Genomic DNA, 12,500 nt, shown 5'->3' with positions numbered 1-12,500 from the left:
GGATTAAACCTGTAGCACTGGTACAAAATCTGCATATAACGTATAGCACTAAATGCAGTAATATAAATACTGTTGATTCCTAAAGCACTGATACTAAATCTGGATTTAATGTATAGCACTAAATACAGTAGTATAAATACTGTTGATTCCTAAATCACTGGCTGTACATGTTGACATTATACCACATTCACAGAAAAATTCTTTACTCTGACGGTTTCATTGTGAAAAATGCAAAGTCATGTTTCCTTGTTTGTTGTTCTCCTCCAGGACCATTTGGAAATGTACGAGTGTGAGACCTGTAAGTCCCATTATTAAGGAAGTCTATGAGATACGCTTGAGCTCACACCAAGCATGCTGTAAAACAGAGGTTGAAGGTGAACCTACGTCTGAGAACATGCAGTGTGAAAAAAGCTATTGTTTGCTGAGTGCTTGGCTGCAAACACTTGAATGGTTTCATGTGTAGACTATTGTAGTTTATTTAACAAACCAGATTTCCATATGTGACTGATTTTGGATGAACCCTCTGATGTTCTTGTATGTCTATTGTTCTATACCTGTAGTCTGGTGTTAGTCTGGTGTTCTATACCTGTAGTCTGGTGTTAGTCTGGTGTTCTATACCTGTAGTCTGGTGTTAGTCTGGTGTTCTATACCTGTAGTCTGGTGTTCTATACCTGTAGTCTGGTGTTCTATACCTGTAGTCTGGTGTTCTATACCTGTAGTCTGGTGTTCTATACCTGTAGTCTGGTGTTCTATACCTGTAGTCTGGTGTTCTATACCTGTAGTCTGGTGTTCTATACCTGTAGTCTGCTGATCTATACCTGTAGTCTGGTGTTCTATACCTGTAGTCTGGTGTTCTATAACTGTAGTCTGGTGTTCTATACCTGTAGTCTGTTCTATAACTAGTCTGTTGTTCTATACCTGTAGTCTGGTGTTCTATACCTGTAGTCTGGTGTTCTATACCTGTAGTCTGGTGTTCTATAACTGTAGTCTGGTGTTCTATACCTGTAGTCTGGTGTTCTATAACTGTAGTCTGGTGTTCTATACCTGTAGTCTGTTCTATAACTAGTCTGTTGTTCTATACCTGTAGTCTGGTGTTCTATACCTGTAGTCTGGTGTTCTATACCTGTAGTCTGGTGTTCTATACCTGTAGTCTGGTGTTCTATACCTGTAGTCTGGTGTTCTATACCTGTAGTCTGGTGTTCTATATCTGTAGTCTGGTGTTCTATACCTGTAGTCTGGTGTTCTATACCTGTAGTCTGGTGTTCTATACCTGTAGTCTGTGCTATAACTGTAGTCTGTTGTTCTATACCTGTAGTCTGTTCTATAACTAGTCTGTTGTTCTATACATGTAGTCTGGTATTCTATAACTGTAGTCTGGTGTTCTATAACTGTAGTCTGGTGTTCTATACCTGTAATCTGGTGTTCTATACCTGTAGTCTGTTCTATAACTAGTCTGTTGTTCTATACCTGTAGTCTGGTGTTCTATACCTGTAGTCTGGTGTTCTATAACTGTAGCCTGGTGTTCTATACCTGTAATCTGGTGTTCTATAACTAGTCTGTTGTTCTATAACTGTAGTCTGTTCTATACCTGTAGTCTGGTGTTCTATATCTGTAGTCTGGTGTTCTATAACTTTAGTCTGTTGTTCTATATCTGTAGTCTGGTGTTCTATAACTAGTCTGTTGTTCTATAACTGTAGTCTGGTGTTCTATACCTGTAGTCTGGTGTTCTATAACTGTAGCCTGGTGTTCTATACCTGTAATCTGGTGTTCTATACCTGTAGTCTGGTGTTCTATAACTAGTCTGGTGTTCTATACCTGTAGTCTGGTGTTCTATAACTGTAGTCTGTTCTATACCTGTAGTCTGGTGTTCTATACCTGTAGTCTGTTGTTCTATAACTGTAGTCTGTTCTATACCTGTAGTCTGGTGTTCTATACCTGTAGTCTGTTGTTCTATACCTGTAGTCTGGTGTTCTATACCTGTAGTCTGGTGTTCTATACCTGTAGTCTGGTGTTCTATACCTGTAGTCTGGTGTTCTATAACTGTGGTCTGGTGTTCTATACCTGTAGTCTGGTGTTCTATACCTGTAGTCTGGTGTTCTATACCTGTAGTCTGTGCTATGTCTGTTGTTCTATACCTGTAGTCTGTTCTATAACTAGTCTGTTGTTCTATACATGTAGTCTGGTATTCTATAACTGTAATCTGGTGTTCTATAACTAGTCTGCTGTTCTATACCTGTAGTCTGGTGTTCTATAACTAATCTGGTGTTCTATAACTGTAGTCTGGTGTTCTATAACTGTAGTCTGGTGTTCTATACCTGTAGTCTGGTGTTCTATACCTGTAGTCTGGTGTTCTATAACTGTAGTCTGGTCTTCTATACCTGTAGTCTGGTGTTCTATATCTGTAGTCTGTTCTATAACTAGTCTGTTGTTCTATACCTGTAGTCTGGTGTTCTATACCTGTAGTCTGGTGTTCTATACCTGTAGTCTGGTGTTCTATACCTGTAGTCTGGTGTTCTATAACTGTAGTCTGGTCTTCTATACCTGTAGTCTGGTGTTCTATATCTGTAGTCTGGTGTTCTATACCTGTAGTCTGGTGTTCTATACCTGTAGTCTGTTCTATAACTAGTCTGGTGTTCTATACCTGTAGTCTGGTGTTCTATACCTGTAGTCTGGTGTTCTATACCTGTAGTCTGGTGTTCTATACCTGTAGTCTGGTGTTCTATAACTGTGGTCTGGTGTTCTATACCTGTAGTCTGGTGTTCTATACATGTAGTCTGATGTTCTATACCTGTAGTCTGGTGTTCTATACCTGTAGTCTGGTGTTCTATACCTGTAGTGTGTGCTATAACTGTAGTCTGTTGTTCTATACCTGTAGTCTGTTCTATAACTAGTCTGTTGTTCTATACATGTAGTCTGGTATTCTATAACTGTAGTCTGGTGTTCTATACCTGTAGTCTGTTCTATAACTAGTCTGTTGTTCTATACCTGTAGTCTGTTCTATAACTAGTCTGTTGTTCTATACATGTAGTCTGGTATTCTATAACTGTAGTCTGGTGTTCTATAACTGTAGTCTGGTGTTCTATACCTGTAGTCTGGTGTTCTATACCTGTAGTCTGGTGTTCTATAACTGTAGTCTGGTGTTCTATACATGTAGTCTGTTCTATAACTAGTCTGTTGTTCTATACCTGTAGTCTGGTGTTCTATACCTGTAGTCTGGTGTTCTATACCTGTAGTCTGGTGTTCTATAACTGTAGTCTGGTGTTCTATACCTGTAGTCTGGTGTTCTATACCTGTAGTCTGGTGTTCTATACCTGTAGTCTGTTCTATACCTGTAGTCTGTTCTATACCTGTAGTCTGGTGTTCTATACCTGTAGTCTGGTGTTCTATACCTGTAGTCTGGTGTTCTGTAACTGTAGTCTGGTCTTCTATACCTGTAGTCTGGTGTTCTATACCTGTAGTCTGGTGTTCTATATCTGTAGTCTGGTGTTCTATACCTGTAGTCTGGTGTTCTATACCTGTAGTCTGTTGTTCTATACATGTAGTCTGGTATTCTATAACTGTAATCTGGTGTTCTATAACTAGTCTGCTGTTCTATACCTGTAGTCTGGTGTTCTATAACTAATCTGGTGTTCTATAACTGTAGTCTGTTGTTCTATAACTGTAGTCTGTTCTATACCTGTAGTCTGGTGTTCTATACCTGTAGTCTGTTGTTCTATACCTATAGTCTGGTGTTCTATAACTGTAGTCTGGTGTTCTATACCTGTAGCCTGGTGTTCTATACCTGTAGTCTGGTGTTCTATAACTGTAGTCTGTTCTATACCTGTAGTCTGGTGTTCTATACCTGTAGTCTGGTGTTCTATAACTGTAGTCTGTTGTTCTATACCTGTAGTCTGGTGTTCTATACATGTAGTCTTGTGTTCTATGCCTGTAGTCTGGTGTTCTATACCTGTAGTCTGGTGTTCTATAACTTTAGTCTGTTGTTCTATATCTGTAGTCTGGTGTTCTATAACTAGTCTGTTGTTCTATAACTGTAGTCTGGTGTTCTATACCTGTAGTCTGGTGTTCTATAACTGTAGCCTGGTGTTCTATACCTGTAATCTGGTGTTCTATACCTGTAGTCTGGTGTTCTATAACTAGTCTGGTGTTCTATACCTGTAGTCTGGTGTTCTATAACTGTAGTCTGTTCTATACCTGTAGTCTGGTGTTCTATACCTGTAGTCTGTTGTTCTATAACTGTAGTCTGTTCTATACCTGTAGTCTGGTGTTCTATACCTGTAGTCTGTTGTTCTATACCTGTAGTCTGATGTTCTATAACTGTATTCTGGTGTTCTATAACTAGTCTGGTGTTCTATACCTGTAGTCTGGTGTTCTATACCTGTAGTCTGGTGTTCTATAACTGTAGTCTGGTGTTCTATACCTGTAGTCTGGTGTTCTATAACTGTAGTCTGTTCTATACCTGTAGTCTGGTGTTCTATACCTGTAGTCTGGTGTTCTATAACTTTAGTCTGTTGTTCTATATCTGTAGTCTGGTGTTCTATAACTAGTCTGTTGTTCTATAACTGTAGTCTGGTGTTCTATACCTGTAGTCTGGTGTTCTATAACTGTAGCCTGGTGTTCTATACCTGTAATCTGGTGTTCTATACCTGTAGTCTGGTGTTCTATAACTAGTCTGGTGTTCTATACCTGTAGTCTGGTGTTCTATAACTGTAGTCTGTTCTATACCTGTAGTCTGGTGTTCTATACCTGTAGTCTGTTGTTCTATAACTGTAGTCTGTTCTATACCTGTAGTCTGGTGTTCTATACCTGTAGTCTGTTGTTCTATACTTGTAGTCTGGTGTTCTATACCTGTAGTCTGGTGTTCTATACCTGTAGTCTGGTGTTCTATAACTGTGGTCTGGTGTTCTATACCTGTAGTCTGGTGTTCTATACCTGTAGTCTGGTGTTCTATACCTGTAGTCTGTGCTATGTCTGTTGTTCTATACCTGTAGTCTGTTCTATAACTAGTCTGTTGTTCTATACATGTAGTCTGGTATTCTATAACTGTAATCTGGTGTTCTATAACTAGTCTGCTGTTCTATACCTGTAGTCTGGTGTTCTATAACTAATCTGGTGTTCTATAACTGTAGTCTGGTGTTCTATAACTGTAGTCTGGTGTTCTATACCTGTAGTCTGGTGTTCTATAACTGTAGTCTGGTGTTCTATAACTGTAGTCTGGTCTTCTATACCTGTAGTCTGGTGTTCTATATCTGTAGTCTGTTCTATAACTAGTCTGTTGTTCTATACCTGTAGTCTGGTGTTCTATACCTGTAGTCTGGTGTTCTATACCTGTAGTCTGGTGTTCTATACCTGTAGTCTGGTGTTCTATAACTGTAGTCTGGTCTTCTATACCTGTAGTCTGGTGTTCTATATCTGTAGTCTGGTGTTCTATACCTGTAGTCTGGTGTTCTATACCTGTAGTCTGTTCTATAACTAGTCTGTTGTTCTATACCTGTAGTCTGGTGTTCTATACCTGTAGTCTGGTGTTCTATACCTGTAGTCTGGTGTTCTATACCTGTAGTCTGGTATTCTATAACTGTAGTCTGGTGTTCTATAACTGTAGTCTGGTGTTCTATACCTGTAATCTGGTGTTCTATACCTGTAGTCTGTTCTATAACTAGTCTGTTGTTCTATACATGTAGTCTGGTATTCTATAACTGTAGTCTGGTGTTCTATAACTGTAGTCTGGTGTTCTATACCTGTAGTCTGGTGTTCTATACCTGTAGTCTGGTGTTCTATAACTGTAGTCTGGTGTTCTATACCTGTAGTCTGTTCTATAACTAGTCTGTTGTTCTATACCTGTAGTCTGGTGTTCTATACCTGTAGTCTGGTGTTCTATACCTGTAGTCTGGTGTTCTATAACTGTAGTCTGGTGTTCTATACCTGTAGTCTGGTGTTCTATACCTGTAGTCTGGTGTTCTATACCTGTAGTCTGGTGTTCTATACCTGTAGTCTGGTGTTCTATACCTGTAGTCTGGTGTTCTATACCTGTAGTCTGGTGTTCTATACCTGTAGTCTGGTGTTCTGTAACTGTAGTCTGGTCTTCTATACCTGTAGTCTGGTGTTCTATACCTGTAGTCTGGTGTTCTATATCTGTAGTCTGGTGTTCTATACCTGTAGTCTGGTGTTCTATACCTGTAGTCTGTTGTTCTATACATGTAGTCTGGTATTCTATAACTGTAATTTGGTGTTCTATAACTAGTCTGCTGTTCTATACCTGTAGTCTGGTGTTCTATAACTAATCTGGTGTTCTATAACTGTAGTCTGTTGTTCTATAACTGTAGTCTGTTCTATACCTGTAGTCTGGTGTTCTATACCTGTAGTCTGTTGTTCTATACCTATAGTCTGGTGTTCTATAACTGTAGTCTGGTGTTCTATACCTGTAGCCTGGTGTTCTATACCTGTAGTCTGGTGTTCTATAACTGTAGTCTGTTCTATACCTGTAGTCTGGTGTTCTATACCTGTAGTCTGGTGTTCTATAACTGTAGTCTGTTGTTCTATACCTGTAGTCTGGTGTTCTATACATGTAGTCTTGTGTTCTATGCCTGTAGTCTGGTGTTCTATACCTGTAGTCTGGTGTTCTATAACTTTAGTCTGTTGTTCTATATCTGTAGTCTGGTGTTCTATAACTAGTCTGTTGTTCTATAACTGTAGTCTGGTGTTCTATACCTGTAGTCTGGTGTTCTATAACTGTAGCCTGGTGTTCTATACCTGTAATCTGGTGTTCTATACCTGTAGTCTGGTGTTCTATAACTAGTCTGGTGTTCTATACCTGTAGTCTGGTGTTCTATAACTGTAGTCTGTTCTATACCTGTAGTCTGGTGTTCTATACCTGTAGTCTGTTGTTCTATAACTGTAGTCTGTTCTATACCTGTAGTCTGGTGTTCTATACCTGTAGTCTGTTGTTCTATACTTGTAGTCTGATCTTCTATAACTGTATTCTGGTGTTCTATAACTAGTCTGGTGTTCTATACCTGTAGTCTGGTGTTCTATACCTGTAGTCTGGTGTTCTATACCTGTAGTCTGGTGTTCTATAACTGTAGTCTGTTGTTCTATACCTGAAGTCTGGTGTTCTATACCTGTAGTCTGGTGTTCTATAACTGTAGTCTGGTGTTTTATACCTGTAGTCTGGTGTTCTATACCTGTAGTCTGTTGTTCTATGCCTGTGGTCTGGTGTTCTATACCTGTAGTCTTGTGTTCTATACCTGTAGTCTGTTCTATACCTGTAGTCTGGTGTTCTATACCTGTAGTCTGATGTTCTATACCTGTAGTCTGGTGTTCTATAACTGTAGTCTGATGTTCTATAACTGTAGTCTGTTGTTCTATACCTGTAGTCTGGTGTTCTATACCTGTAGTCTGTTGTTCTATACTTGTAGTCTGATCTTCTATAACTGTATTCTGGTGTTCTATAACTAGTCTGGTGTTCTATACCTGTAGTCTGGTGTTCTATACCTGTAGTCTGGTGTTCTATACCTGTAGTCTGGTGTTCTATAACTGTAGTCTGTTGTTCTATACCTGTAGTCTGGTGTTCTATACCTGTAGTCTGGTGTTCTATAACTGTAGTCTGGTGTTTTATACCTGTAGTCTGGTGTTCTATACCTGTAGTCTGTTGTTCTATAACTGTAGTCTGGTGTTCTATACCTGTAGTCTGTTCTATAACTAGTCTGTTGTTCTATACCTGTAGTCTGGTGTTCTATACCTGTAGTCTGGTGTTCTATACCTGTAGTCTGGTGTTCTATAACTGTAGTCTGGTGTTCTATACCTGTAGTCTGGTGTTCTATACCTGTAGTCTGGTGTTCTATACCTGTAGTCTGTTCTATACCTGTAGTCTGTTCTATACCTGTAGTCTGGTGTTCTATACCTGTAGTCTGGTGTTCTATACCTGTAGTCTGGTGTTCTGTAACTGTAGTCTGGTCTTCTATACCTGTAGTCTGGTGTTCTATACCTGTAGTCTGGTGTTCTATATCTGTAGTCTGGTGTTCTATACCTGTAGTCTGGTGTTCTATACCTGTAGTCTGTTGTTCTATACATGTAGTCTGGTATTCTATAACTGTAATTTGGTGTTCTATAACTAGTCTGCTGTTCTATACCTGTAGTCTGGTGTTCTATAACTAATCTGGTGTTCTATAACTGTAGTCTGTTGTTCTATAACTGTAGTCTGTTCTATACCTGTAGTCTGGTGTTCTATACCTGTAGTCTGTTGTTCTATACCTATAGTCTGGTGTTCTATAACTGTAGTCTGGTGTTCTATACCTGTAGCCTGGTGTTCTATACCTGTAGTCTGGTGTTCTATAACTGTAGTCTGTTCTATACCTGTAGTCTGGTGTTCTATAACTGTAGTCTGGTGTTCTATAACTGTAGTCTGTTGTTCTATACCTGTAGTCTGGTGTTCTATACATGTAGTCTTGTGTTCTATGCCTGTAGTCTGGTGTTCTATACCTGTAGTCTGGTGTTCTATAACTTTAGTCTGTTGTTCTATATCTGTAGTCTGGTGTTCTATAACTAGTCTGTTGTTCTATAACTGTAGTCTGGTGTTCTATACCTGTAGTCTGGTGTTCTATAACTGTAGCCTGGTGTTCTATACCTGTAATCTGGTGTTCTATACCTGTAGTCTGGTGTTCTATAACTAGTCTGGTGTTCTATACCTGTAGTCTGGTGTTCTATAACTGTAGTCTGTTCTATACCTGTAGTCTGGTGTTCTATACCTGTAGTCTGTTGTTCTATAACTGTAGTCTGTTCTATACCTGTAGTCTGGTGTTCTATACCTGTAGTCTGTTGTTCTATACTTGTAGTCTGATCTTCTATAACTGTATTCTGGTGTTCTATAACTAGTCTGGTGTTCTATACCTGTAGTCTGGTGTTCTATACCTGTAGTCTGGTGTTCTATACCTGTAGTCTGGTGTTCTATAACTGTAGTCTGTTGTTCTATACCTGTAGTCTGGTGTTCTATACCTGTAGTCTGGTGTTCTATAACTAGTCTGGTGTTCTATACCTGTAGTCTGGTGTTCTATACCTGTAGTCTGGTGTTCTATAACTGTAGTCTGGTGTTTTATACCTGTAGTCTGGTGTTCTATACCTGTAGTCTGTTCTATACCTGTAGTCTGGTGTTCTATACCTGTAGTCTGATGTTCTATACCTGTAGTCTGTTGTTCTATAACTGTAGTCTGATGTTCTATAACTGTAGTCTGTTGTTCTATAACTGTAGTCTGGTGTTCTATAACTGTAGTCTGGTGTTCTATACCTGTAGTCTGTTGTTCTATACCTGTAGTCTGTTCTATAACTGTAGTCTGTTGTTCTATACCTGTAGTCTGGTGTTCTATACCTGTAGTCTGGTGTTCTATAACTGTAGTCTGTTGTTCTATAACTGTAGTCTGTTCTATAACTGTAGTCTGTTGTTCTATAACTGTAGTCTGTTGTTCTATAACTGTAGTCTCTTGTGTGTCTGTTGTTCTATACCTGTTGTCTGTTGTTCTATTCCTGTAGTCTGTTGTTCTATAACTGTTGTCTCTTGCGTGTCTGTTCTATACCTGTAGTCTGATGTTCTATACCTGTAGTCTGGTGTTCTATACCTGTAGTCTGTTGTTCTATAACTGTAGTCTGTTGTTCTATAGCGATGATGATGCTCCACCAGGCCCTGGGCAAACTGCTGCACGTTTTCTTTGACAACTTCAGCTCAGACTTCAGGGGCCAGGAGGTGTACCACAACCCTCCTGTCTGTGACGTAGACCACAGCTCTGACATCCTCCAGCTCAACGTCGCAGCGCTCTACAGGCTACAACCCAACTGGTTAAACAGGTATTACACGAGAGAGAGAGAGAGAGAGAGAGAGAGAGAGAGAGAGAGAGAGAGAGAGAGAGAGAGAGAGAGAGAGAGAGAGAGAGAGAGGTGGGTGAGAGAGAGAGAGAGAGAGAGAGAGGTGGGTGAGAGAGAGAGAGAGAGAGAGGTGGGTGAGAGAGAGAGAGAGAGAGAGAGAGGTGGGTGAGAGAGAGAGAGAGAGAGGTGGGTGAGAGAGAGAGAGAGAGAGAGAGGTGGGTGAGAGAGAGAGAGAGAGAGAGAGAGGTGGGTGAGAGAGAGAGAGAGAGGAGAGGTGGGTGAGTGAGAGAGAGAGAGAGAGAGGTGGGTGAGAGAGAGAGAGAGAGAGAGGTGGGTGAGAGAGAGAGAGAGAGAGAGAGAGAGGTGGGTGAGAGAGAGAGAGAGAGAGAGGTGGGTGGGTGAGAGAGAGAGAGAGAGAGGTGGGTGAGAGAGAGAGAGAGAGTGGGTGAGAGAGAGAGAGAGAGAGAGAGAGGTGGGTGAGAGAGAGAGGTGGGTGAGAGAGAGAGAGAGAGAGAGGTGGGTGAGAGAGAGAGAGAGAGAGAGTGGGTGGGAGAGAGAGAGAGAGAGAGAGTGGGTGAGAGAGAGAGAGAGAGAGAGAGAGTGGGTGAGAGAGAGAGAGAGAGAGGTGGGTGAGAGAGAGAGAGAGGTGGGTGAGAGAGAGAGTGAGAGAGTGGGTGAGAGAGAGAGAGAGAGAGAGTGGGTGAGAGAGAGAGATGTGTGGGTGAGAGAGAGAGAGAGAGAGAGAGGTGGGTGAGAGAGAGATGTGGGTGAGAGAGAGAGAGAGAGAGAGGTGGGTGAGAGAGAGAGAGAGAGACCTCAACCTATTGTAACTGAACATTGACTGTTTACACAGACCTTTTTACAGCTCTGACAAATCGGTGGATTCAACTAAAGTAGTCAAAACAGGCACATATCACAGTCATTGAAAGTGAAACCTTTCTCAAGTAGTGTGCTAGTCAGAGTGAAAGAAAAACAAAGACAACATTTCAGTGCTAGTACCTTTTTTGTTTTTTTTTAGTGCAGGAGGATGTAATCTGACTGGGTGTTCTGTTCCGTAAGGGTTTTGTCAAACACCACAATGCAACAATGGGTAGAGGAAGTGCAGTGAGGTCTAATGAATTTATTTTGGTCCTCCTCTTGTCTGTCGTTACCAGTTTTAATTACTTCTCCATTTCCTGTTCGCTGACGTATGGAGGGAAAGATATCTGCGAGACGGGCGTCTCCAAGAACATCAGCACAGCCTTGTCGCTTGGCAACAAGATTCAGTGTCACCGCATGTAAGGGACTCAGTTATTTACATGTTATTCTGGTTCCAACTTCACTTCCACTAAAATCAAGTCTCATTTCCTGCCGGGACTTTTCTTCTAGTTTTAGTCAATTTCACCCTTTTTTTAATTATGTAATTCCCCCCCCCCGTTTAGAATATAGAATATAAATGGATTCGGATATACTGTGTGTATATATATATATATATATATATATATCTGTGTGTTTTCAGGATGGTGTTCCCGAAACAGATCAAACAGCTACCTTATGAGTCCATGTTGACGATACGTCTCCAGGGGACGAAACAGGGCAAGTCTCCTGAACTGTTACGCTGGGCCGTCCTGCCTCTATACAGTAACAGGTAGGCTTTGTTCACCACATACAACGCTCTATCTATAACACACTGGTCCATCTATAACACACTGGTCCATCTATAACACACTGGTCCATCTATAACACACTGGTCTATCTATAATATCACTGGTCCATCTATAACACACTGGTCCATCTATAATATCACTGGTCCATCTATAACACACTGGTCCATCTATAACACACTGGTCCATCTATAACACACTGGTCCATCTATAACATCACTGGTCCATCTATAACACACTGGTCCATCTATAATATCACTGGTCCATCTATAATATCACTGGTCCATCTATAACACACTGGTCCATCTATAACACACTGGTCCATCTATATTATCACTGGTCCATCTATAACACACTGGTCCATCTATAACACACTGGTCCATCTATAACACACTGGTCTATCTATAACACACTGGTCCATCTATAACACACTGGTCCATCTATAACACACTGGTCCATCTATAACACACTGGTCCATCTATAATATCACTGGTCCATCTATAATATCACTGGTCCATCTATAACACACTGGTCCATCTATAATATCACTGGTCCATCTATAACACACTGGTCCATCTATAATATCACTGGTCCATCTATAACACACTGGTCCATCTATAATATCACTGGTCCATCTATAACACACTGGTCCATCTATCCATCTATACTGGTCACTGGTCCATCTATAACACACTGGTCCATCTATAACACACTGGTCCATCTATAACACACTGGTCCATCTATAATATCACTGGTCCATCTATAACACACTGGTCCATCTATAATATCACTGGTCCATCTATAACACACTGGTCCATCTATAACACACTGGTCCATCTATAACACACTGGTCCATCTATAACACACTGGTCCATCTATAACACACTGGTCCATCTATAACACACTGGTCCATCTATAACACACTGGTCCATCTATAACACACTGGTCCATCTATAACACACTGGTCCATCTATAACACACTGGTCCATCTATAACACACTGGTCCAT

The 12,500-nt window shown here is 40.5% G+C and overlaps 1 protein-coding gene across 2 annotated transcripts in view; it reads left to right on the top strand.

The window, feature by feature from the left end:
• LOC112239934 (phosphatidylinositol 4-phosphate 3-kinase C2 domain-containing subunit gamma) overlaps positions 1-12,500 on the top strand; it is a 32,051-nt gene that overhangs the window by 16,355 nt on the left and 3,196 nt on the right. For both annotated transcript variants that reach the window (XM_042301862.1, XM_042301861.1), the window contains 5 exons: positions 1-20; positions 268-298; positions 9,648-9,831; positions 11,004-11,126; positions 11,348-11,476. The exon at positions 1-20 is cut by the window's left edge and continues 106 nt beyond it. In XM_042301862.1, the coding sequence (XP_042157796.1) occupies positions 1-20; positions 268-298; positions 9,648-9,831; positions 11,004-11,126; positions 11,348-11,476 (487 nt within the window). The remainder of the gene's footprint in view (positions 21-267; positions 299-9,647; positions 9,832-11,003; positions 11,127-11,347; positions 11,477-12,500) is intronic.

This window comes from Oncorhynchus tshawytscha, linkage group LG19 (genome assembly GCF_018296145.1).
Source record: "Oncorhynchus tshawytscha isolate Ot180627B linkage group LG19, Otsh_v2.0, whole genome shotgun sequence".
Classification (NCBI taxonomy): Eukaryota; Metazoa; Chordata; class Actinopteri; order Salmoniformes; family Salmonidae; genus Oncorhynchus; species Oncorhynchus tshawytscha.
This window is presented reverse-complemented; position numbering and strand designations above follow the sequence as displayed.